This window comes from Salmo trutta, unplaced genomic scaffold, assembly GCF_901001165.1.
Source record: "Salmo trutta unplaced genomic scaffold, fSalTru1.1, whole genome shotgun sequence".
NCBI lineage: Eukaryota > Metazoa > Chordata > Actinopteri > Salmoniformes > Salmonidae > Salmo > Salmo trutta.
Genome location: NW_021822941.1, coordinates 5,036,783 through 5,063,609, shown reverse-complemented (window position 1 = coordinate 5,063,609; position 26,827 = coordinate 5,036,783). Strand labels below are relative to the sequence as shown.

The window sequence follows — 26,827 nt, the reverse complement described above, 5'->3', positions numbered from 1 at the left end:
CAAAACCCCATGTTACCCAGAACCCCATGTCACCCCAAACCCCATGTTACCCAAAACCCCATGTTACCCAGAACCCCATGTTACCCAGAACCCCATGTTACCCAGAACCCCATGTTACCCAGAACCCCATGTTTCCCAGAACCCCATGTTTCTCTGGTGGTAAAAACCAAACTAAAGGAATAATGGTGGTTACAGTCACTCCTTTTAGATTTCTTCCAAGGTTCTAGAAAGATAAACTAATTCTGAACTTGTTATTAAAATTAGAACCACTTCAGGTTTATCACCACATTTTAAACACCAGTCCACTGCTGACCATCCATTTAAAACACAAAACTGACCTAAGATCAGCATGTAGGGTCAGCTTCATTCTAGTCCTACTCCGTCCCCTGGGCTGCTCTCTCCTCTCCCGGTCCAGCTTCAGCTCTGGAGCTCAGAGAGACCATCTCCATGGCATTGACATAAAGATCCATGCTGCTCACCCTGTTCACTCTCTTCTGCCTCCTGGTGGGCTAGGGAGACACAGCACCAACAGTCAGACATTTACTCTCTAGTATCTCCATTCTCTCTCCCTCCCTCTCCCCCTCACCCTCTCCCTCTAGTTTAAATGACTTGTAACGTCTGAGTAAATGTCTTTACCTTGTAGTACAGGTAGAAGGTGGTGATGGCTGTCAGTAGGATCAGCAGCACTACAACGTGTCTGATGATGAAGGCTGGCAGAGGAGAGGCTGCAAACAGAAACACCTTTGATGAGGGGACTGATCATCATCAGATAGATCTGTGGGAAATCTGTCAGTGACAAAGTTATAAGTCTGGTTTATGTTCAGTTACCTGTGATGGTGAGGGAGAGGAGCTCACTCTCAGAGGAGAAGTTATGAGAGAAACCATAATTGTCATAAACACATCTGTAGTTCCCTTGGTGGGAGTCATCTGCAGCAGGGAAGAGGAAGGCAGCAGAGTGATTGACAGCTGGCTGGGTCTGGGTTCTGTTGGAGCCGGTGAACGTGAGCAGGAAGGAGCCTCCTGGGTACTGTGGCTGAGTGGAGCAGGTGATGGTGAAGCTGTAGCCCCTGAACACCTCGGGCCCCTGGTGGCCCCTGGAGACCCCTCCCATTGAGTCAGTCAGGAAGATTTCAGGCTGGACTGTATCAATAAAAGAGAACAAGAAAAAACAAGAAAAACCTTCTTCAACTAGTTTCCTATAGATATGACAATAACATCAGCATGTAACAGTGCTAGCCACCCTCCCTCACAGGGCAACATGAGTAGTGGGCCTACAGTCACTGAGACAACATATGTTGATATCAGGCTTAAGCAGGACATCTGGAACAAGAGGAGAGAAAAAGAAAACGTAGCTCCTCAACTACCTTCCTCATTTAGATATGACAATAACATGACATGTGACAGTGATAGTGAGTAGAGACGTTCACTGAGATAACACTCAAATACAAAAGCATTCTGGGATATTTAAGTAGTATTTGATTCCTACTTGACTGAGTGATCTATTTAGTAAAGCAGACTGACAAGCTAAACAGTCATCATGAGAGGTGCAGAGGAAGTTGTATTAATGAAGGAAATCAGTTGAATGTAATTATAATATGTTGTTATCACCTGAGGAGCAGATCACTGTGAGTCCAGAATGGCGATCAAATGTTATCACACACTCCCTCAGTGCAGACTCAGTACCATCACAGACAAGTCCATGTGCTCCAGTGGTGTTTCCAGGTAGTACTGAAACAGCGGAGCCACAACCCAGCTGTCTACACACTACTGCAGCTACACGTGTCCTGGCCCAGTCTCCAGATCCCACAGTCCTCCACTCTCCCTGGTCGTACCGCTCCACTCCACCAGCACAGCGACTGCCTCCTCCCACCAGCCTCACATCATCAGGCTCTGAGAAAAGAAAAGAGAGAGACAGTAATCTTACTATTTTCTCACTAAAACACACCTATATTGTCTCTCATATTCTTCACTCCAGGTGAGAAACAATGTTGATTGAGAGACAAACTGTTTCTTACCTGAGCAGGTGAGTCCAACAGCATTACCAGGTAGGCAGATGTTGTTTTCTCTGTCTGAGGTGTCACAGTCCAGGAGAAGGGACTCTTTGCCTTTACACTGGAACTCATTATCCCAGGTCTGACCCTCACCTTCTCCATAGAGCCCCCCCTGTAGAGCTGCAGGAGCCCCACAGCCAAGCTCCCCACAGACTACCTCTGCATCCTGCCGGTCAAAGTCAGCTTCACACACTGAGGCCCAGGACTGATTGGACTTCACCTCCACTCTCCCAGAGCAGAGACCAGCTCCATCCACAAGCCGCACAGACTCTGGAGAAAAAGACTTGGTTGAACATTCAATCAGTTTTGTTGATGACACTGTCAAGGACTAAACACAAATATGTTGGATAAAAGATTGTAGTTTGCTGTGTTTGATACTGTAAGAGGTAGAAATGGGTTCTTAGTCACTCAGGATAGGGTTGGGAATAATGCAGGCAGGAGACAGGAATAAGTTCACTTCACTTTATAGAAAATAAACAGCTGGACATCCATCAGGCAGCTTCACTTCAGTACCATCTGAACTACAATGATCTGCCCATGAACATCTCCCATAAACCAATATGACAAACACAAATATAATGTTTAAATACATCTGACATCTGTCCCTCTATTTAAATGAAATAAAAAACACATAAAACATGATACATGGTAATATTGTATAATGTATAAATAAATCTCTCAATATGACCAGTCTCTTACCTGAACAGGTCACATGATGATAATATCTACCATTACAGGCACCACGTCCTCCTATGATGTCACACTGAGTAATAGAAGACTCATGTCCCCTGCATCTGCTAAATATTCTGACTCCTCCTCTTCCATCTTCAAACAGAGGTCCTCTAGATTCAGATACAACATTCCCACAGTCCAGCTCCCTAAACAAAACCTTAGTCACTTTCATGCTCCACCACTCAGAACATAGACCCAACCACTCTCCTCTGTAGAAGACTTCCACTGTCCCAGAACAGGAAGTGGTCCCATCCACCAGTCTGACTGAGTATTGAGCTGTAAACAGCAGAGAGGAAAACACAGTGGTGAGGACAGATGATGACAGTGATTGTGTTATTCTAACAGCAGTAGTGCTTTGTGGTTGACAAGTATTAGTAGTTCCATAAAACACTACTTGTTATTGGGGTTTAGAATGGTTTGTATGGACACATGAATTTCTCCATGTGGGATAATAAAGTTGACTAATATTGAACTGCTATAATCACTGTAGATTTATACTCTACCTACCTGGTGGACTGACGCTTTGAGCCTGGAGATCTGAGGAGAAAGAGAGAGACAGAGGAGAAAGAGAGAGAAAGAGACAGAGAGATAGAGAGAAACAAAGGAGAAAGGTAGGAGTCAGAGGAAGAGAGAGACAGAGGTTAAATGAACATCAACATGACCTTTCATGATGTGATGGGGAAGACAGGCTTATCGTTGGTATGGTGCAACAACACCCATGTGTACATACACGATATATACAAAAGTATGTGGACACCCCTTCAAATTAGTGGATTCTATTTCAGCCACATGACTTCATATGTATAAAATCAAGCACTCGGCCATGCAATCTCCATAGGAAACAGTGGCAGTAGAATGCCCTTAATGAAGAGCTCAGTGACTTTCAACATTGCACCATCATAGGATTCCACCTTTCCAAGTCAGATCGTCAAATTTCATAATCCCCAAACTCCTCTCCTCCCCCTCTATCCGCTTCTCCCCCTATCTCCCCTCTCATCTTCTCCTCCTCTCCCCTCCCCTCTCCTCTTCTCCCACCTCCCCTCCTCTCCCCTCTCATCTTCTACCCCTTGTTCTCCTCTTCTCCCCCTTTCCTCTCTTCTTCTTCCCACTCTTCTCCCCCTCTCTTCACACCCCTATCCCTCCCTCTCTACTCCTCTTCTCCACCTCATGTCACTCCTCTTCTCTTCTCTCCTCCCCCTCTACCGTTCTCCCCCTCTCCTTTCCTCTCCCCTACTCCCCCCTCTCCTCTCCTCTTATCCCCCGTGTCCTCTTCCACCCCGCCTCTCCTCTTCTCCCAACCTCTCCTCTTCACCCTCTCCTCTTCTCCCCCTCTTGTCTCCTCTTCTTCCCCTCCCCCTCTCCTCTTCTCCCCTCTCTTCTCCATCTCTCTTCTCCCCCTTTCCTCTTCTCTTCTCCCAGTCTCTCTTCTCCTATTTTCCCCCTATCCTTTTCTACCCCCCTTCTCCCCCTATCTTATCCTTTTCTCCCCCTTTCCTCTCCTCTTCTCCCCCTTTTTTCTCCACTTCTCCCCCTCTCCTCTTCTCCTCTTCTCCCCCTCTCATATTATCCCCTCTATTCTCCCCCCCTCTACTCTTCTCCCCTCTCTTCTCCTATTCTCCCCCTCTCTTCTCTTCTTCTCCCCCTCTCTTTTCCCCTCTCCCCCTCTCCTCTTCTCCCCCTCTCCTCTTCTCCCCCCTCTCCTGTCCTTCCCCCTCTCCTCTCATCACCTCTCATCTCCTTCCTCTCCTCTTCTCCCCTCTATTCTCCCCCTCTAATCTTCTCCCCTCTCTTCTCCCCCTCTAATCTTCTCCCCTCTATTCTCCCCCTCTCTTCACTTCTTCTCCCCCTCTCCTCTTCCTCCCCCTCTTTTAATCTCCCCCTCTCCTCTTCTCCCCCCTCTTTTATTCTCCCCCTCTCGTCTCCTCTCCCCCCACTCCTCTCCTCTCCTCTTCTCCCCCTCTCTTCCCCTCTTCATCTCTCCTCCCCCCTTCTCCCCCCTCCTCTTCTCCCCCTCTCCTCTCCTCTCCTCCCACCCCTCTCCTCCCCCTCTCCTCTTCTCTTCCCCCTCTTTTCTCCTCTTCTCCCCCTCTCTTCTCCCCCTCTTCTCACCCCTCTCCTCTTCCATCCCTCTCCTCTTCTCCCCCTCTCCTCTATTCACCCCTCTCTTCTCCCCCCCTTCTACCCCCCTCCTCTCCCCCCTCTCTTCTTCTCCCCCTCTCATCTCCCCCCTCTTATCTCACTCTCTTCTCCTCATCTCCCCCTCTTCATTTCTTCTCCCCCATCTCATCTTCTCCCACTCTCTTCTCCTCGACTCTCCTACCCCTCTTCTCCCCCTTTCTTCTCCTCTTCTCCCTCCTTCTCCCCCTCTCCTCCTCCCCCTCTCTTCTCATTTTCTCCCCCCTTCTGCCCCTCTCTTCTCTTCTTCTCCCCCTTCTCCCCCTCCTCTTCTCCCCCTCCCTTCACCTTTTCTCCCCCCTTCACCCTCTCTTCTTCTCACCCCTCTCCTCTCCCCCTCTCTTCCCCCTCTTTTCTTCTCTTCTCCCCCTCTCTTCTCCTCGTCTCCCCCTCTCCATCTCTTATCCTCCCCCTCTCCTCTTCTTCCAGTCTCTCTTCTCCCCCTTCTCCCCTCTCCTTTTCTCACCCCTTCTCCCCCACTACTTTTCTCCCCCTCTCTTCTCCCCCTCTCCTCTTCTCCAGTCCTTTCTCCCCCTCTCTTCTCCTCTTCTCCCCCTCTCCTCTTCTTCCCCTCTCTTCTCTTCTCCTCTTCTCCCCCTCTCTCTTCCCCTTCTTCACCTCTCATCTTCTCCCCCTTCACCTCTTCTCCCCTCTCTTCTCTTCTATCACCTTCTCCCCTCCCGCTATACTCTTCTCCCCCTCTCCTCTTCTCCACCCTTCTGGACCTCTCTTCCCCCTCTTCTCCCCCCTCTTCTCCTCGTCTCCCCCTCTCCATCTCTTACCCTCCCCCTCTCCTCTCTTCTTCTTCCAGGCTCTCTTCTCCACTTCTCCCACCTTCTCCCCTCTCCTCTTCTCCCCCTTCTCCCCCTCTCCTCTTCTCCCCCCTCTCTTCCTCTTTTCTCCCCCCTTCTCCCCCACTCCTCTTCTCCCCCTCAATTCTCCCCCTCTCTTCTCCTCTTCTCCCCCCTTCTCCCCCTCTCCTCTTCTTGCAGTCTCTCTTCTCCCCCTCTCTTCTCCTCTTCTCCCCCTCTCCCCTCCTTTTCTCCCAGTCGCTCTTCTCCCCCTCTCTCTTCCCCTTCTCCCCCTCTCATCTTCTCCCCCCTCACCTCTTCTCCCCTTGACTCTTCTCCCCCCTCTCCTCTTCTCCCAACTCCTCCCCCTCTCTTCTCCTCTTCTCCCCCTCTCCCTCTCCTCTTCTCCCCCTTTCTTCTCCTCTTCTGCCCCCTCCCCTTCTCTTCTCCCCCTCTCCTCTTCTCGATATCTCTCTTCTCCCCCTTTCTTCTCCTCTTCTGCCCTCTCCTTCACTTCACCCCCATCCTCCTCTGCCCAACTTCTCCCTTCTCCTCTTCTCCCACCTTCTCCCAGGTCCTCTCCTCTTCTCCCCCTCTCTTCTTCTCCCCCTCTCATCTCCCCCCTCTTATCTCACTCTCTTCTCCTCATCTCCCCCTCTTCATTTCTTCTCCCCCATCTCATCTTCTCCCACTCTCTTCTCCTCGACTCTCCTACCCCTCTTCTCCCCCTTTCTTCTCCTCTTCTCCCTCCTTCTCCCCCTCTCCTCTTCTCCCCCTCTCTTCTCATTTTCTCCCCCCTTCTGCCCCTCTCTTCTCTTCTTCTCCCCCTTCTCCCCCTCCTCTTCTCCCCCTCCCTTCACCTTTTCTCCCCCCTTCACCCTCTCTTCTTCTCACCCCTCTCCTCTCCCCCTCTCTTCCCCCTCTTTTCTTCTCTTCTCCCCCTCTCTTCTCCTCGTCTCCCCCTCTCCATCTCTTATCCTCCCCCTCTCCTCTTCTTCCAGTCTCTCTTCTTCTCCCCCTTCTCCCCTCTCCTTTTCTCACCCCTTCTCCCCCACTACTTTCTCCCCCTCTCTTCTCCCCCTCTCCTCTTCTCCAGTCCTTTCTCCCCCTCTCTTCTCCTCTTCTCCCCCTCTCCTCTTCTTCCCCTCTCTTCTCTTCTCCTCTTCTCCCCCTCTCTCTTCCCCTTCTTCACCTCTCATCTTCTCCCCCTTCACCTCTTCTCCCTCTCTTCTCTTCTATCACCTTCTCCCCTCCCGCTATACTCTTCTCCCCCTCTCCTCTTCTCCACCCTTCTGGACCTCTCTTCCCCCTCTTCTCCCCCCTCTTCTCCTCGTCTCCCCCTCTCCATCTCTTACCCTCCCCCTCTCCTCTCTTCTTCTTCCAGGCTCTCTTCTCCACTTCTCCCACCTTCTCCCCTCTCCTCTTCTCCCCCTTCTCCCCCTCTCCTCTTCTCCCCCTCTCTTCCTCTTTTTCTCCCCCCTTCTCCCCCACTCCTCTTCTCCCCCTCAATTCTCCCCCTCTCTTCTCCTCTTCTCCCCCCTTCTCCCCCTCTCCTCTTCTTGCAGTCTCTCTTTCTCCCCCTCTCTTCTCCTCTTCTCCCCCTCTCCCCTCCTTTTCTCCCAGTCGCTCTTCTCCCCCTCTCTCTTCCCCTTCTCCCCCTCTCATCTTCTCCCCCCTCACCTCTTCTCCCCTTGACTCTTCTCCCCCTCTCCTCTTCTCCCAACTCCTCCCCCTCTCTTCTCCTCTTCTCCCCCTCTCCCTCTCCTCTTCTCCCCCTTTCTTCTCCTCTTCTGCCCCCTCCCCTTCTCTTCTCCCCCTCTCCTCTTCTCGATATCTCTCTTCTCCCCCTTTCTTCTCCTCTTCTGCCCCTCTCCTTCACTTCACCCCCATCCTCCTCTGCCCAACTTCTCCCCTCTCCTCTTCTCCCCTCTCTTCTCCCCCCTTCTTCCCCCTCTCTTCTCATTTTCTCCACCTCTCTTCCTCTCTTCTCTTCTCCTCCCCTCCCCTCTCCCCTCTCCTCTTTTCCCCCCCTCTTCTCCTACCCTCTCCTCTCCTTTCTCCCAGTCTCTCTTCTCCCCCTCTCTTCCCCTTATCTCCCCCTCTCCTCTTCTTCCCCTCCCCCTTGACCTCTTCTCTTCCTCTTCTCCCCTTCTCCTCTCCTCTCCTCTCCTTCCCCTCCCCTCCCCCCCCTTCCTCTTCTGCCCCCTTCTCCCCCTCTCTTCTACTCTTCTCCTCTTCTGCCCCTCTCGTCTACTCTTCTGCCCCTATCTTCCTCCTCTTATCCGCCTCTCCTTTTCTCCCCCCTCTTATCCCCTCTCTGCCCTTCTCCCCCTCTCTTCTCCTCTTCTCTCCCTCTCTTCTCCTCTCCTCCCCACTCTCCTCTCCATTTCATTCTGTACTCCAACATCTGCCTGGTATTCAAGATAACACACAACATAGCAGCACCACATTTGGTTTTAATCATCCTCAGACTTAAATAGTTGGAACGTGTGACTAGATCCATGTTGACGTGTCTCAATCAGACATGTCTCACCTCAACATGGATCTAGTCCAATCAGATGTGTCTCACCTCAACATGGATCTAGTCCAATCAGACGTGTCTCACCTCAACATGGATCTAGTCCAATCAGACGAGTCTCACCTCAACATGGATCTAGTCCAATCAGACGTGTCTCATCTCAACATGGATCTAGTCCAATCAGACGAGTCTCACCTCAACATGGATCTAGTCCAATCAGACGAGTCTCACCTCAACATGGATCTAGTCCAATCAGACGTGTCTCACCTCAACATGGATCTAGTTCAATCAGACGTGTCTCACCTCAACATGGATCTAGTCCAATCAGACGTGTCTCATCTCAACATGGATCTAGTCCAATCAGACGTGTCTCACCTCAACATGGACCTAGTCCAATCAGACGTGTCTCACATCAACATGGATCTAGTCCAATCAGAGTAAATCAGTTCTTACATAAGGTGACAGTTGTTGGACTGTTAACAAAGTAGCTGAATTGTCATAGACCGTAGCCTGAGGTCACCCACAGAAAAGTAATCCAGAACTTTCTCTTGTATAGAATTACAAATCTACCACTTTCATATGAACCCCTCGATACACAGCAGAACATCTACACTGAATCCATCCACCAAGCATCCTGATTTGTTTTAACCTTTAACCTTTTAACCTTTTAGCGTCCCATCTGGCCAACATCCGGTGAAATTGCAGAGCGTGAAATACAAATTACAGAAATAGTCATAATAAACTTTCATGAAGATACAAGTGTTATACATCAAAATAAAGATTAACTTCTTGTTAACCTTTCTGGGACCGGGGGCAGTATTGAGCAGTTTGGATAAAAAATGTACCCAAATTAAACAGCCTACTACTCAGGCCCAGAGTCAAATATTTGCATATTTATAGTAGATCTGTATAGAAAACACTCTGAAGTTTCTAAAACTGTTTGAATGATGTCTGTGAGTATAACAGAACTTATATGGCAGGCAAAAACCTGAGAGGTATCCAGTCAGGAAGTGGGCACTCTGAGGGCTGTAGTCATTTCAAATTATGTTCTATTGAAACTAGTGTCTGTGGGGTCAACTTGCACTTCCTAAGGCTTCCACTAGATGTCAACAGTCATTTTAACCTCGTTTGAGGGTTCTACAATACAATTGAATAATACCCGGAACAGTAAGTGGTGTGGCGCGCGTTCACGAAGGGTTAGCCATTTTTCTTATTCTTCTGTAATGAAACTGCTATTGTCCGGCTGGAATATTATCGAAATTCTACATTAAAAACACCCTAAAGATTGATTGTGAACATGGTTTGACATGTTTCTACAAATGCTGAGGGAACTTTATAACTTTTCATCGACGGTGGATAGTCGGGCTTCATGCATTTTGGAATGTTGATCTGGACGCGCGAACAAAACGGATTTACTTCTACATAAATTATGGACTTTATCGAACAAATGAACATTTCTTGTGGAAGTGGGAGTCCTTCCGAGTGCATTCAGCCGAAGATCAGCAAAGGTAAGGAAATATTTTTAACATATTTCAGAGTTTTGGTGAAGCCATGGCTGAATGGCTAACTGTATAGCATGCATTGATGGTGGGGGCTGGGGACTCAGAATATTGAACAATGTGCTTTCTCCGTAAAGTTATTTTGAAATCTGACAATGCGGCTGCACAAAGGAGTAGTTCATCTCTAATTATTTAATTAATTGTAATATATTTTGTCAACGTTTATGATGAGTATTTCTGTAAATTGATGTGCCTATTCACCGACAATGTTGGGGTGAATACATTTTCCGAACATCACGCGCCAATGTAAAATGGTTTTTTTGGATATAAATATGAACTTGATAGAACAAAAAATGCATGTATTGTCTAACATAATGTCCTAGGAGTATCATCTGATGAAGATCGTCAAAGGTTAGTACATAATTTTAGCTGTTTTTCTGCTTTTGGACGGCTAGCTTTGTTTGGAAAATGGCTGTGTTCTTGTTTTTTTGCTGTGGTGGTAGCCTAACATAATCTAATGTTTTGCTTTCACCGTAAAGCCTTTTTGAAATCGGACAACATGGTTGGATTCAGGAGATGTGTATCTTTCAAATGGTGTAAAATAGTTGTATGTTTGAGAAATTGGAATTATGGTATTTTTTAAGTTTCATGTTTCGCGCCATGCGATTTCACTGGCTGTTGAATAGTGTGGGACGATCACGTCCCACCTTGCCCAGAGAGGTTAATCCAGCCGCTGTGTCAGATTTCAAAAAGGCTTTACGGCGAAAGCATACCATGTGATTATCTGAGGACAGCGCCACGCATTCAAAAAAATTCAAGTCAAGTAGAGGAGTAACGAAAGTCAGAAATAGCGATAAAATGAATAACTTACCTTTGATGAACTTCATCTGGTTGCACTCACAAGAGTCCCTGTTACACAATAAATGTTTGTTTTGTTCGATAAAGTCCCTCTTTATATCCCAAAAACTCTGTTTTGTTGGCGTGTTTTGTTCAGTAATCCACTGGCTCAAAGGCGGTTACAACAGTAGAATACATGCTAATAGTACCGGTAAAGTTCGTGGAAACGTCAAACAATGTTTTTTATTCATCCTCAGGTTGTCTATTGACTTTATAATGAATAATATTTCAACCAGACAATAGCATATTCAATACAAAGGAAAAAGAATGGAGGGCGCACTCCCGGTCGAACGCGCAAAAAGCTCTGGTTCATTCGACCGACCCTCATGAAATGCTCTCATTCTTCTTCATTTCTCAGAATACAAGCCTGAAACAATGTCTAAAGTCTGTTGACATCTAGTGGAAGCCATAGGAACCGCAATCTGGGTCCTATCCACTTATATGGTCAATAGGCTTTCAATGGAAAAACACTCACATCAAAAGCATCCCACTTCCTGGATGGATTTTCCTCAGGTTTTCACCTGCCATATCAGTTCTGTTATACTCACAGACAATATTTTAATGAACACTTTTTATGACACTAAAATAACCTTCAACTACAGTATATATGAAGGGATTATTGTCATTGTTACATTATATAGGCTACAGTAAGTTATATTCTTCCATTTTAAATAACAGGCTCTCCCACCATCTAGAATCACCAGGTCTGCTTGCAGATGAACAGAATGTCTTGGAAAGACAGACCTTTACACCTCATAGGCCTGTCCAATACATTGTTGATGTTTTATTATTTATACTTTCCTTACAAGTTGGGATTTAAATTGATGTACACGCCATGATGTCTCAGTGAAAAATGTATTATATATATATATATTTATTATAAAACAATTTAGAAAACGTCACTCAAATCCTGTTAAAATGTATATAGAGGTATTAGTCTCATGCTACAGTATATAAATTATATTGTTCCATTTTAAACAGCCTAACAGGCTCTCCCACCATCTCTAATGATCTGGTCTGCTTGATGATGAACAAAATGTAGACCACAGCATGATTATTATATGACTACCACATCTCTGTACCCCCCCACACACAATCCATGTTTGGTCGATGCTCTTTTCATTTACAATTTAACCCTTAGAATACCATTTAACCCTTAGAATACCATTTAACCCTTAGAATACCATTTAACCCTTAGAATACCATTTAACCCATAGAATACCATTTAACCCTTAGAATACCATTTAACCCTTAGAATACCATTTAACCCTTAGAATACCATTTAATCCTTAGAATACCATTTAACCCTTAGAATACCATTTAACCCTTAGAATACCATTTAACCCTTAGAATACCATTTAACCCTTAGGATACCATTTAACCCTTAGAATACCATTTAACCCATAGAATACAATTTAACCCTTAGAATACCATTTAACCCTTAGAATACCATTTAACCCTTAGAATACCATTTCAGTGAACCTGTAGGAATGTAATTAACATTAAAAAACAATCCCCATCAAAATCCACCTGTTTAAACTAGAGATATTTATTACATCTCAATCCAGCACATCCACCAATATCTCCATTCCTCATCTGAGGTGAAAGGTCACAGAGCTAGAACTGTGTTTGTCAGACCTTGAAACATTACGAAAATGGGTCTTCTCACAATAATATCTATAACGTCTGATCAGTTTGGCCTGTAAACTATGGAAAGATGAGACTCAGGAACATGATGATGTTCTCCGTTTTGCTCTACGACCCCATAAGCATCGTCTGAAGTCATACAGTCCATCTGCCAACTTCTGTCTGTAGTGTCAGAACCGTTTGGACAACACACTAACATGACCCCACTATGGAAAGGTGAGTCTCTCAGGAACACGTACAGGTTGTTATGATCTAGGACACACTAACATGACCCCACTATGGAAAGGTGAGTCTCTCAGGAACATGTACAGGTTGTTATGATCTAGGACACACTAACATGACCCCACTATGGAAAGATGAGTCTCTCAGGAACACGTACAGGTTGTTATGATCTAGGACACACTAACATGATCCCACTATGGAAAGGTGAGTCTCTCAGGAACACGTACAGGTTGTTATGATCTAGGACACACTAACATGACCCCACTATGGAAAGGTGAGTCTCTCAGGAACACGGACAGGTTGTTATGATCTAGGACACACTAACATGACCCCACTATGGAAAGGTGAGTCTCTCAGGAACACGTACAGGTTGTTATGATCTAGGACACACTAACATGACCCCACTATGGAAAGGTGAGTCTCTCAGGAACACGTACAGGTTGTTATGATCTAGGACACACTAACATGACCCCACTATGGAAAGGTGAGTCTCTCAGGAACATGTACAGGTTGTTATGATCTAGGACGTCCACAAGCTTTACAAGACTCATCTGAAGGTCTCCTGGTACCAGTTTAACACATTTATGGAAGTATATATGGAAATAGTTTAGTTCCACAAATAAGGGGTTAAATACACGTAGAAAAAAACATGTGTTTCCTGATCTTTCTAATATCTCTCAGATAAAAAAGTATTCTCTCCAAAAATATAAAAACCCCAAGACTATTTGGCCCTAAACAGACATTACATGGTGGCAGACTACATACAGTAGAGAGATTATATACAGTAGAGAGGCTATATACAGTAGAAATGTTATATACAGTAGAGAGGCTATATACAGTAGAGCGACTATATACAGTAGAGAGGCTATATACAGTAGAGAGGTTATATACAGTAGAGAGGTTATATACAGTAGAGAGATTATATACAGTAGAGAGGTTATATACAGTAGAGAGGCTATATACAAAAGAGAGGGTATATACAGTAGAGAGACTATATACAGTAGAGAGGCTATATACAGTAGAGAGATTATATACAGTAGATAGACTATATACAGTAGAGAGGTTATATACAGTAGAGAGGTTATATACAGTAGAGAGGTTATATACAGTAGAGAGCCTATATACAGTAGAGAGACTATATACAGTAATGAGGCTATATACAGTAGAGAGACTATATACAGTAGCGAGGCTATAACAGTAGCGAGGCTATATACAGGCAGACAGAGTTCAGTGTGTCAAATCGGAGGGCCTGTTTTCCGGACCTCTGGCAGTCTCTAAGGGGGTACCACAGGGTTCAATTCTCGTGCCGACTCTTTTCTCTGTATATATCAACGATGTCGCTCTTGCTGCTGGTGATTCTCTGATCCACCTCTACGCAGACAACACCATTCTGTATACTTCTGGCCCTTCTTTGGACACTGTGCTAACAAACCTCCAAACGAGCTTCAACTCCATACAACACTCCTTTCGTGGCCTCCAACTGCTCTTAAACGCTAGTAAAACTAAATGCATGCTCCTCAACTGATAGCTACCTGCACCCGCCCGCCTGTCCAGCATCACTACTCTGGACGGTTCTGACTTAGAATACGTGGACAACTACAAATACCTAGGAGTCTGGCTAGACTGTAAACTCTCCTTCCAGACTCATATCAAACATCTCCAATCCAAAATCAAATCTAGAATCAGCATTCTATTTCGCAACAAAGCCTCCTTCACTCATGCCGCCAAAGCCTTTGATACCAAAGCCCCTTATACCACCCACCACTGCGACTGTATGCTCTAGTCGGCTGGCCCTCGCTACATACTCGTCGCCAGACCCACTGGCTCCAGGTCATCTATAAGTCTATGCTAGGTAAAGCTCCGCCTTATCTCAGCTCACTGGTCACCATAGCAACACTCACCCATAGCGTGCGCTCCAGCAGGTATATCTCACTGGTCATCCCCAAAGCCAACACCTCCTTTGGCCGCCTTTCCTTACAGTTCTCTGCTGCCAGTGACTGGAACGAATTGCAAAAATCGCTGAAGTTGGAGACTTTTACTTCCCTCACTAACTTTAAACATCAGCTATCTGAGCAGCTAACCCAGGGGTCGGCAACCCAAAATGTTGAAAGAGCCATATTGGACCAAAAAAACAAAAAACAAATCTGTCTGGAGCCGCAAAAAAATGAATAGCCTTATATAAGCCTTATAATGAAGGCAACACATGCTGTAAGTGTCTATATTAGCTATATTAGCCTAGTATCAAAATGATAAGTAGGCTACAAATACATAATGAGCATTCATGATTAAACGTTTATTTTACCTCCAGCGCATCCTGGAGAGAATGACGCACCCCGTGACTACTCTGCTGTACGATGGTGCTTTAAGTTTAACTTCCATTATAATATGAATGTATTATGTTTCGTTGCATTGATGAAATTATAGAAATACAATACAGAAATCTGATTTTTGTTGTTACACGTGGTCTGCCACTGCGAGGACGATCAGCTGTCCGTCCTGTCTCCCTGTAGCTCTGTCTTAGGTGTCTCACAGTACGGACATTGCAATGTATTGCCCTGGCCACATCTGCAGTCCTCATGCCTCCTTGCAGCATGCCTAAAGCACATTCACGCAGATGAGCTGGGACCCTGGGTATCTTTCTTTTGGTGTTTTTCAGAGTCAGTAGAAAGGCCTCTTTAGTGTCCTACGTTTTCATAACTGTGACCTTAATTGCCTACCGTCTGTAAGCTGTTAGTGTCTTAATGACCGTTCAACAGGTGCATGTTCATTAATTGTTTATGGTTCATTGAACAAGCATGGGAAACAGAGTTTAAACCCTTTACAATGAAGATCTGTGAAGTTATTTAGATTTTTACGAATTATCTTTGAAAGACAGGGTCCTGAAAAAGGGACTTTTTTAAAATTGAGTTTACAAGTGTCAAAGGCTGACTTCAAATACCAATATCAATGTGATACTAACCGGAGCATAAAACAGCTGACTGTGAATGTAAACTGTGCCAGATAAATCCTACACATGTATTGAAATAAAAGGCAGACATCAAAGTAATTACTTAGAACTACAATCGACAAGGACGAGTAACGACAAACAGACTCAACCAAAGAATGAAGAAAATCATGAAATACAAAAGGAAAATCTACACATTAAAGGAAAAATCCACCCAAAACCAGTCATTCTTTATTTACTGTGTTAAATTACTCTAATATGTGAGAACAATCATTTTTGTTCACAGATTTTCATTTTGGCATTATAATAAGGTTGGTAGAAATATGAAACATCGTTGAGGAAATCTGTTGCAGCTCAAGTAGAGTACACAATCCACAATGCAATCCTCTCGCCTAAACACACTGCACTATCAATATATGGGTCAACAATCTCACCATGTTCAACCTGCAGATCGATGTGTCTCACAGAGTGGAGTTTAAATCACAACGGCAGAGATACTTCTGAGGAGATGGGAAACGTTGCCCGTTCCACGTCATTGTCCCACGCGGTGCATTCTGGGCGATTCTGGGACAGGAGGCGCTCTCCTTCACGGAGTGAATGGGAGTCTACTGGGCGCTAGCTCAAAAACCCAACATTAACACGAATTTAGTCAACAAGAAGTACATAAATTAACTTGCTATCTGTAGTATCATACAGCTTTGGAATCGTGGCATTACGTACTTTCGAAGAAAATAGCCACATTTCTCGACATACTGACTATGAGAAGGCATTACGTGACGATTAGCTTAGCAACCACGGACGTAGCATGACAACCTGAACGTGATTGGTCGACAGTCTGCTGGGAAGGGCGTTATACATAGGAATCTCCTTTCTATAATATCTCTGGCAAAGGCACCACGCAATGCACCCTGGACTATAGAGGCAGACAAATAGGAGAAACGTGTTAGACCCTCCGTTAAATTACCAATTTCCCAAGGCAGGAATATCACAAAAATATGATCAATGGCTCATTCGAGAGAAGACCTCCTGAGTTATATCGTCCAGTATTGAAATCTGTATGAATAACGTTTTGGCGATCTAAAAGTCATATTCCTATTAACTTCCAGTGTAGTGAGACTTTATCACGGTGCTTTGTCATACCGGACATATTTCAGCCTGCTTGAAAGCAAATAACTCAGATACACATGAAAACATGAAATGACGCTTGCAATCGATAGAACATCACTCAGAAATGAACAAAAACAATACAATATTTAACTTTACCTTAAGGCTGCACTGCTGATTGGACAGCGACTCCATACAGGAAGGCAATGCATAGTGGGGCTCCGTGGCCTGTGGTTGAATGGACAACGTTTCTGTCTAGTAGCCAGCTACAAATATTCAGTTTGTGGGCAGTTAACATTTTTTGGGCACAGTTGAGTAGCATAAAATGCTTATATGGAAATAATTACAGTCACGCAGATCTTTAGAAATGGTAGGATCAATTGTAAATTGGAACTCATGAAAAGCGTTGTTGACCCCCTGCTATAATGTATATGAAGTCACCCTTGTGGAGCAGTTCATATAGTGTACTATGACAGTGTCATTGTCTCAGGTGCTTCCCACCAAAATTGTTGCTCTGCATTCAAAACCGCGGTAAAGACAGTTTCAGGTTGGATATTGAAAGGATATTCGCCTGTAGTTTTCCTTACCTCCACCAACAGCAGTTAGGGACTGTCAACATAGTGACAAATCACATTTTTCTAATTTCAATAGCTATTTTTCCACAACTGGTTCTTGATGGCATAGACACACATTGCACACATTTTTTTTGTCGATTTACATCTTGCACCATTTCATTTATTTACATTTTTGAATTTCAGTTGCTCATTGGTCATATGACCTACTGGACTCAAACAAGGTTCAGAATGTCCACTGACTACCCTTCTATATTGCACACCCTTTAGTTTGTCCATTTTCATCTCACATGATTTTACATGAATCCTTCAAAATGTAGATTTTCAACAGCTCCTTGGTCATGTGACCTACTGACTCCAATGAAGGTTCAAATCAAATGTTATTTGTCACATACACATGGTTAGCAGACGTTAATGCGAGTGTAGTGAAATGCTTGTGCTTCTAGTTCCGACAATGCAGTAATATCTAACAAGTAATCTAACAATTCCACAACAACCACCTCATACACACAAGTGTAAAGGAATGAAAACAAACATGTACATAAAAATATATGAATGAGTGATGGCCGAACGGCATAGGCAAGATGCAGTAGATGGTATAGCGTACAGTATATACATATGAGATGAGTAATGTAGGGTATGTAAACATTATATTGAAGTGGCATTGATTAAAGTGGCTAGTGATAAATGAATTACATAAATATTTCCATTATTAAAGTGGCTAGAGTTGAGTCAGTATGTTGGCAGCAGCCCCTCAATGTTAGTGATGGCTGTTTAACAGTCTGATGGCCTTGAGATAGAAGCTGTTTTTCAGTCTCTCGGTCCCCGCTTTGATGCACCTGTACTGACCTTGCCTTCTGGATGATAGCGGGGTGAACAGGCAGTGGCTCAGGTGGTTGTTGTCTTTGATGATCTTTTTGGCCTTCCTGTGACATCGGGTGGTGTAGGTGTCCTGGAGGGCAGGTAGTTTGCACCCGGTGATGCGTTGTGCAGACCTCACTACCCTCTGGAGAGTCTTACGGTTGTGGGCGGAGCAGCTGCCGTACCAGGCGGTGATACAGCCCGACAGGATGCTCTCGATTGTGCATCTGTAAAAGTTTGTGAGTGTTTTTGGTGACAAGCCAAATTTCTTCAGCCTCCTGAGGATGAAGAGGCGCTACTGCGCCTTCTTCATCACGCTGTCTGTGTGAGTGGACCATTTCAGTTTGTCCGTGATGTGTACGCCGAGTAACTGAAAACTCTCCACCCTCTCCACCACTGTCCCGTCAATGTTTCCTGAAGTCCAAGATCATCTCCTTTGTTTTGTTGACATTGAGTGTGAGGTTATTTTCCTGACACCACACTCCGAGGGCCCTAACCTTCTCCCTGTACGCCGTCTCGTCGTTGTTGGTAATCAAGCCTACCACTGTAGTGTCGTCTGCAAACTTGATGATTGAGTTGGATGCGTGCATGGCCACTCAGTCGTGGGTGAACAGGGAGTACAGAAGAGGGCTGAGAACGCACCCTTGTGTGGACCCAGTGTTGAGGATCAGCGGGGTGGAGATGTTGTTACCTACCCTCACCACCTGGGGGCGGCCCGTCAGGAAGTCCAGCACCCAGTTGCACAGGGCGGGGTCGAGACCCAGGGTCTCGAGCTTAATGACGAGTTTGGAGGGTACTATGGTGTTAAATGCTGAGCTGTAGTCGATGAACAGCATTCTTACATAGGTATTCCTCTTGTCCAGATGGGTTAGGGCAGTGTGCAGTGTGATGGTGATTGCGTCGTCTGTGGACCTATTGGGGCGGTAAGCAAATTGGAGTGGGTCTAGGGTGTCAGGTAGGGTGGAGGTGATATGGTCCTTGACTAGTCTCTCGAAGCACTTCATGATGACGGAAGTGAGTGCTACAGGGCGGTAGTCATTTAGCTCAGTTACCTTAGCTTTCTTGGGAACAGGAACAATGGTGGCCCTCTTGAAGCATGTGGGAACAGCAGACTGGGATAAGGATGGATTGACTTTGTCTGTAAACACACCAGGCAGCTGGTCTGCGCATGCTCTGAGGACGCGGCCGGGGATGCCGTCTGGGCCGGCAGCCTTACGAGGGTTAACACGTTTAAATGTTTTACTCACATTGGCTACAGTGAAGGAGAGCCCGCAGGTTTTGGTAGCGGGCCGTGTCAGTGGCACTGTATTGTCCTCAAAGCGAGCAAAGAAGTTGTTTAGTCTGTCTGGGAGCAAGGCGTCGTGGTCCGCGACGGGGCCGGTTTTTCTTTTGTAGTCCGTGATTGACTGTAGACCCTGCCACATACCTCTCGTGTCTGAGCCGTTGATTTGTGACTCTACTTTGTCTCTATACTGACGCTTAGCTCTGTTTGATTGCCTTGCGGAGGGAATAGCTAGACTGTTTGTATTCGGTCATGTTTCCCGTCACCTTGCCCTGATTAAAAGCAGTGGTTCGCGCTTTCAGTTCTGTGCGAATGCTGCCATGAATCCACGGTTTCTGGTTGGGGAATGTTTTAATAGACGCTGTGGGTACAACATCACTGATGCACTTGCTAATAAACTCGCTCACCGAATCAGCGTATTCGTCAATGTTGTTGTTCGACATTATGCGGACATATCCCAGTCCACGTGATCGCAGCAATCTTGAAGCGTGGAATCCGATTGGTCAGACCAGCATTGAACAGACCTGAGTGCGGGTGCTTCCTGTTTTAGTTTCTGTCTATAGGCTGGAAGCAACAAAATGGAGTCATGGTCAGCTTTTCCGAAAGGAGGGCGGGGGAGGGCCTTATATGCGTCGCGGAAGTTAGAATAACAATGATCCAGGGTTTTACCAGCCCAGGTCGCACAATCGATATGCTGATAGAATTTGGGGAGCCTTATTTTCAGATTAGCCTTGTTAAAATCCCCAGCTACAATAAATGCAGCCTCAGGATATGTGGTTTCCAGTTTACATAGTCGAATGAAGTTCTTTCAGGGCCGTCGATGTGTCTGCTTGGGGGGGGATATACACGACTGTGATTATGATCGAAGAGAATTCTCTTGGTAGATAATGCGGTCGGCATTTGATTGTGAGGAATTATAAGTCAGGTGAACAAAAGGACTTGAGTTCCTGTTTGTTGTTATGATCACACCACGTCTCGTTAATCATAAGGCATACCCCCCCGCCCTTCTTCTTACCAGAGAGATGCTTGTTTCTGTCGGCGCGATGCGTGAAGAAACCAGGTGGCTGTACCGACTCAGATAGCGTGTCTCGAGTGAGCCATGTTTCCGTGAAACAAAGAACGTTACAGTCTCTGATGTCTCTCTGGAAAGCTACCCTTGCTCGGATTTCGTCTACCTTGTTGTCAAGAGACTGGACGATGGCGAGTAGTATGCTCGGGAGCGGTGCGCGATGTGCCTGTCTACAGAGCTTGACCAGAAGACCGCTCCGTCTGCCCTTTCTACGGCTCCGTTGTTTTGGGTCGCCGGCTGGGATCCGATCCATTGTCCTGGGTAGGCCAAACAGAGGATCCGCTTCAGGAAAGTCGTATTCCTGGTCGTAATGTTGGTGAGTTGACGTTGCTCTTATATCCAATAGTTCCTCCCGACTGTATGTAATAAAACCTAAGATTACCTGGGGTAACATTGTAAAAAATAACACAGAAAAAAAACAAAATACTGCATAGTTTCCTAGGAACGCGAAGCGAGGCGGCCATCTCTGTCGGCGCCGGAAGTACTCAGAATGTCCACTCAGTGGGCCTACACATTGCACACCCTTTAGTTTGTCCATTTTCATCTCACATGATTTTACATACATTTTTCAAAATGTAAAATTTCAATAGCTCATTGGTCATATGACCTACTGGACTCAAACAAGGTTCAGAATGTCCACTGACTACCCTTCGATATTGCACACCCTTTAGTTTGTCCATTTTCACACCCTTTGACTTTCAATTGACACCCTCAACCTTGTGGGTCTGTGGGTCTTTGGGCCAATAAAGTGCCAACTCAATTCTACCACTGACTAGTCTCTCATGCCCCTATGAAGGGGGACACGTCAATAGTTTTTAATCTAAACCAGCCCTTTTTTACTGGAGTACACTAACCCCAAATTGGGGCTCTTTTCTTGACACATAGTAGCAGTTTACCAGATAAGAAGACCAAAAAGTAGATTGTTGTAAAGGTGTATTACGTCCTGTGCTGGCCCCATTGTCAAATCCATTCTGGATTCTGAGTGGTAAAATCATAGCTGAAAAATGCCTCTATGTATGTGTATACATTTTCCGCCAAGACAGAACTGCCAAAGGGGGTGGAGTTAGAATCTACTGCAGAGACAGCCTGCAGAGTTCTGTCATGTTATCCAGGTCTGTGCCCAAACAATTCAAGCTCCTACTTCTAAAAATTCACCTTTCCAGAAATAAATCTCTCACTGATGCCGCCTGTTACAGACCCCACTCAGCCCCCAGCTGCGCCCTGGACACCATATGTGAATTAATTTCCCACCATTTATCTTCAGAGTTTGTACTGTTAGGTGACCTAAACTGGGACATGCGTAACACCCCGGCCGTCCTACAATCTAAGATAGATGCCCTCAATCTCACCCAAATTACCATGGAACCTACCAGGTACAACCCCAAATCCGTACACTCAGGCACCCTCACAGATATCATCCTGACCAACCTGCCCTCTAAATACACCTCTGCTGTCTTTAACCAGGATCTCAGCGATCACTGCCTCATTGCCTGCGTCCGTAATGGGTCCACGGTCAAACGACCACCCCTCATCACTGTCAAACGCTCCCTAAAACACTTCAGTGAGCAGGCCCTTCTAATCGACCTGGCCCGGGTATCCTGGAAAGATAATGACCTCATTCCGTCAGTAGAGGATGCCTGGTTATTCATTAAAAGTGCTTTCCTCACCATCATAAATAAGCATGCCCCATTCAAAAAAATGTATAACCAGGAATAGATATAGCCCTTGGTTCACTCCAGACCTGACTGCCCTTGACCAGCACAAAAACATCCTGTGGCGTACTGCATTAGCATCGAATAGCCCCGCGATATGCTACTTTTCAGGGAAGTTAGGAACCAATATACACAGGCAGTTAGGAAAGCAAAGGCTAGCGTTTTCAAACAGAAACTTGCATCCTGTAGCACAAACTCCAAAAAGTTCTGGGACACTGTAAAGTCCATGGAGAATAAGAGCACTTCCGCCAAGCTGCCCACTGCACTGATGCTAGGAAACACTGTCACCACTGATAAATCTACGATTATCGAGAATTTCAACAAGAATTTTTCTACGGCTGGTCTTGCTTTGCACCTGGCTACCCCTACCCCGGTCAACAGCTCTGCACCCCCCACAGCAACTTGCCCAAGCCTCCCTATTTCTCCTTAAACCCAAATCCAGATACCTGATGTTATGAAAGAGCTGCAAAATCTGGACCCCTCTTTCTCAAATTATCCGCCGCAATTGTTGCAACCCCTATTACTAGCCTGTTAAACCTCTCTTTCGTATCGTCTGAGATCCCCAAAGATTGGAAAGCTGCCACGGTCATCCCCCTCTTCAAAGGGGGAGACACTCTAGATCCAAACTGTTACAGACCTATATCTATCCTACCCTGCCTTTCTAAGGTCTTCGAAAGCCAAGTTAACAAACAGATCACTGACCATTTCGAAACCTACCGTACCTTCTCCGCTATGCAATCTGGTTTAAAAGCTGGTCATGGGTGCACCTCAGCCTCACTCAAGGTCCTAAACAATATCATAATCGCCATCGACAAAAGACAATACTGTGCAGCCGTATTCATCGACCTGGCCAAGGCTTTCGACTCTTGTCAATCACCGCATTCTTATCAGCTGACTCAACAGCCTTGGTTTCTCAAATGACTTCCTAAACTGGTTCACCAACTACTTCTCAGATAGTTTAGTGTGTCAAATCGGAGGGCATGTTGTCCGGACCTCTGGCAGTCTCTATGGGGGTGCCACAGGGTTCAATTCTCGGGCCGACTCTTTTCTCTGTATATATATCAATGATGTCGCTCTTGTTGCTGGTGATTCTTTGATCCACCTCTACGCAGATGACACCATTCTGTATACTTCTGGCCCTTCTTTGGACATTGTTAACTAACCTCCAGACGAGCTTCAATGCCATACAACTCTCCTTCCGTGGCCTCCAACTGCTCTTAAATGCAAGTAAAACCAAATGCATGCTCTTCAACCGATCGCTGCTCGCACCTGCCAGCCCGCCTAGCATCACTACTCTGGACGGTTCTGACTTAGAATATGCAGACAACTACAAATACCTAGGTGTCTGGTTAGACTGTAAACTCTCCTTCCAGACGGCAATGTCATTTACAAAATAGCCTCCAACACTCTACTCAGCAAATTGGATGCAGTCTATCACAGTGCCATCCGTTTTGTCACCAAAGCCCCATATACTACCCACCACTGCGATCTGTACACTCTCGTTGGCTGGCCCTCACTACATACTCGTCGCCAAACCCACCGACTTCAGGTCATCTACAAGTCTTTGCTAGGTAAGGCCTCGACTTATCTCAGCTCACTGGTCACCATAGCAGCACCCATCCATGGGCACACACTCCAGCAGGTTTATCTCTCTGGTCACCCCAAAGCCAATTCGTCCTTTGACCGCCTTTCCTTCCAGTTCTCTGCTGCCAATGACTGGAAAGAACTGCAAAAATCACTGAAGCTGGAGACCCATATCTCCCTCACTATCTTTAAGCATCAGATATTAGAGCAGCTTACAGATCATTGCACCTGTACACAGCCCATCTGTAAATAGCCCATCCAACTACCTCATCCCCATATTGTTATTTATATTTAGCATTTTATTGCTCCTTTGCCCCCCAGTATCTCTACTTGCACATTCATCTTCTGCACATCTGTCACGCCAGTGTTTATTTGCGAAATTGTAATTATTTTGTGGTGACTGTCCCTCTGTGATCTTTGTGATATGACTTTCTTTAAGCACATACTGATGAAACTGTCACTTAATATTTTTTTCTTAAAGTCTACAAACGCTCTACATTTATTCACTCTGTGATAGGGTTGGATCCTATATGCTACTTTTATTATTGTCCTGTAAATGGTTCAGTGCCTATAATTTAGGCTGTGTGTAGAATGGGGCACAAAGGAAATTACCTCTACTACTAAATTACTACTAGATTATAGTGATAAGGAAAATAGCATACACATTTGGCCTGTGTATTCTTTTGCCTATAACAAATCAGAATTCCATTATATCAGTGGACATACTGAACCTTGTTTGAAGTCATTAGGTCACATGACCAAGGAGCTATTGAAATTCTACATTTGGAAAAATTAATGTAAAATCATGTGAGATGAAAATGGACAAAATAAAGGGTGTGCAATAAATCAGTGGACATTCTGAACCTTGTTTGAGTCAAGTAGGTCACATGATCAAGGAGATACTGAAATTTGAATATAAAAATGTTTTTGTACTTTGTTTACGCTCCCTAACTAATTCAACTAGGAATACAAAATGCTGCTCACATTTCCACATGTTTATTTGCTTTGGAAAGTGAATTAACGTCCAAATCGTGAAAATAAGACCTGTGCAATGTTGTGTGCATTTTTTCCAACATCATGACACTTATTTGGAGTCCGTGGCTCAAGTGGTTGAAAAGCTATTGAGGTTTGAAAGCGCGAATATCCGTTGAATATCCAACTTGAAACTAGCTTTACCTCGGTGCCTTCAGAGATGTTCCTTATGATGTCTGCACCCAGCTCATTATGTATCTGCCTGTCTGCATTATTTACCAGGGAAAGGAAACATTCTGTGAATACTGAAGCATTGCATCAACAAGGTGGCTCTGATAATATTGAAACATTGTATAAATGAACGAGGCGGCTCGGAGAAACTGAAACATTTAGTATCAACAAGACAACTCTGAGAATATTCATATTGTAACATCGTGGAGGCAGCAAGCATTTTCTCTTTCCCCTGGGCCAGCTTGTCTGTCTGATATAATTGTGTTTGCTACGCAGCATCTGGGTGCTCATTATATACTAAAACCAGCCCTACATCCACACTATAGCTAAATAACTTAGCAATATTTAATGATGTTATGCCTGCAATATTGATCTGTTCATCTTTTAATTCAGGAAGCTGGACAAGCAACACTGATGGAGTGAGAGGTAGAAATGCATTATACCAGAGGTAGGTAGACTACAGGTAGGGATTAGGATGCAGACAGAGAAACACTGATGGAGTGAGAGGTGGAAATGCATTATACCAGAGGTAGGTAGACTACAGGTAGGGATTAAGATGCAGACAGAGCAACACTGATGGAGTGAGAGGTGGAAATGCATTATACCAGAGGTAGGTAGACTACAGGTAGGGATTAGGATGCAGACAGGATGATGATGTAGGCCTATAGTTTTATTTAACTAGGCAAGTCAGTTAAGAACAAATTCTTACAATGACGGACTAGGAACAGTGGGTTAACTGCCTTATTCAGGGGCAGAACAACAGATTTTTACCCTGTCAGCTCGGGGATTCGATCGAGCAACCTTTCAGTTACTGGCCCAACACTTTAACCACTAGGCTACCTGCCGCCCCTATAAGTAAGAAGTTTATTTTGGGCTCGCTACAGAAGGCTATATCAGACCGCTGATACAGTACTGAACTACTAGGGTGAAAAAATGTTTTCCAGTAAGTTTACAAAAAATTCTAAATTATATATGTATTTTTTTATTTTTCAGGGGGTGCTGCAGTACCCTCATCATGCCTACTTCCCTCGGCGATACACTGTCCCCTCCCCTCTCTCTCTGCCCTCCCCACCCCCTCCTTCCTCTCTCTCGTTCTCTCTCTCTTCCTGACATGTAGCATCAGGCCTGTTGATCTTGACTCAGGTCACAGAACTCTGGCATCGACACTCCCCCCTTCTCCTGCTCTAACATCAGACCAATATTAAATAGATACATAAAATATACTCTTATGCATTTACATAGAGACAGATACAATCAATCATTGACACACTGAATATACAACAGTCAGATGCATGACACCATCACAACTTAACTGACATTAGTGCCTGTCCCCAGATGGACAGTTGGGCTACAGTAAAGTACATTTACAGGTCATCACATCATTGTCCTGCTTTGAGACACATTTCTACTGTCTGCTTCCAGTTGCATGTTCTTTTACTAGCCCTGCAAATGGTAACATATCTTACAATATTAAAACATATCTCAGTAACTGTCACAAGTGTATATCAGCATCCTACCTGTGGTCCAGAACAGGATCATCACTGCAGGTATCATATCTGTCTCTAACTGGAGCTCCACTGAGCTATACAGTCTACTGTCGTAGAGAGGACTGAAGAATGGAAAATACTGCTAGGCAAAATGACTTCTCTCTCATTACTTCCTTATTTCAGTGGTGTGAAAAACTTCTCTTAGATCAGTGGTTGAGCTCAGCTAAATAGAGCAAACTGATCTGTTCTGAAAACACCCACAGGAAACTGCTGACAGAGCAGCAAAGTTTCACATACAGTTGAAGTTGGAAGTTTACATACACTTAGGTTGGAGTCATTAAAACTAGTTTTTAAACCACTGCACACATTTATTGTTAACAATCTATAGTTTTGGCAAGTCGGTAAGGACATCTACTTTGTGCATGACAGGTAATTTTTTCAACAATTTTATCACAATTCCAGTTGGTCAGAACTTTA

General features: G+C 45.1%; 2 protein-coding genes across 2 annotated transcripts in view; both read right to left on the bottom strand.

The window, feature by feature from the left end:
- LOC115187372 (high affinity choline transporter 1) overlaps window positions 1–26,827 on the bottom strand; it is a 301,018-nt gene that overhangs the window by 125,426 nt on the left and 148,765 nt on the right. The window lies entirely within an intron of this gene.
- Window positions 89–26,574, bottom strand: LOC115187379 (CD5 antigen-like). Its single transcript, XM_029746454.1, has 8 exons — window positions 26,381–26,574; window positions 3,291–3,320; window positions 2,751–3,059; window positions 2,016–2,321; window positions 1,609–1,890; window positions 829–1,140; window positions 637–725; window positions 89–509 (listed from the first exon to the last, which is right to left on the bottom strand). The coding sequence occupies exons 1-8, from the start codon at window positions 26,415–26,417 to the stop codon at window positions 375–377; spliced, it is 1,500 nt and encodes a 499-aa protein (XP_029602314.1). The 5' UTR covers window positions 26,418–26,574; the 3' UTR covers window positions 89–374.

Excerpts from the sequence above, each read along its gene's own strand:
- LOC115187379 (XM_029746454.1), bottom strand. The coding sequence starts at position 26,417 with ATGATACCTGCAGTGATGATCCTGTTCTGGACCACAG. Across the intron at positions 3,060-3,290 it reads TCAAAGCGTCAGTCCACCAG|CTCAATACTCAGTCAGACTG; the intron begins GTAGGTAGAGTA and ends TGCTGTTTACAG. Across the intron at positions 2,322-2,750 it reads TCATCATGTGACCTGTTCAG|AGTCTGTGCGGCTTGTGGAT; the intron begins GTAAGAGACTGG and ends CTTTTTCTCCAG.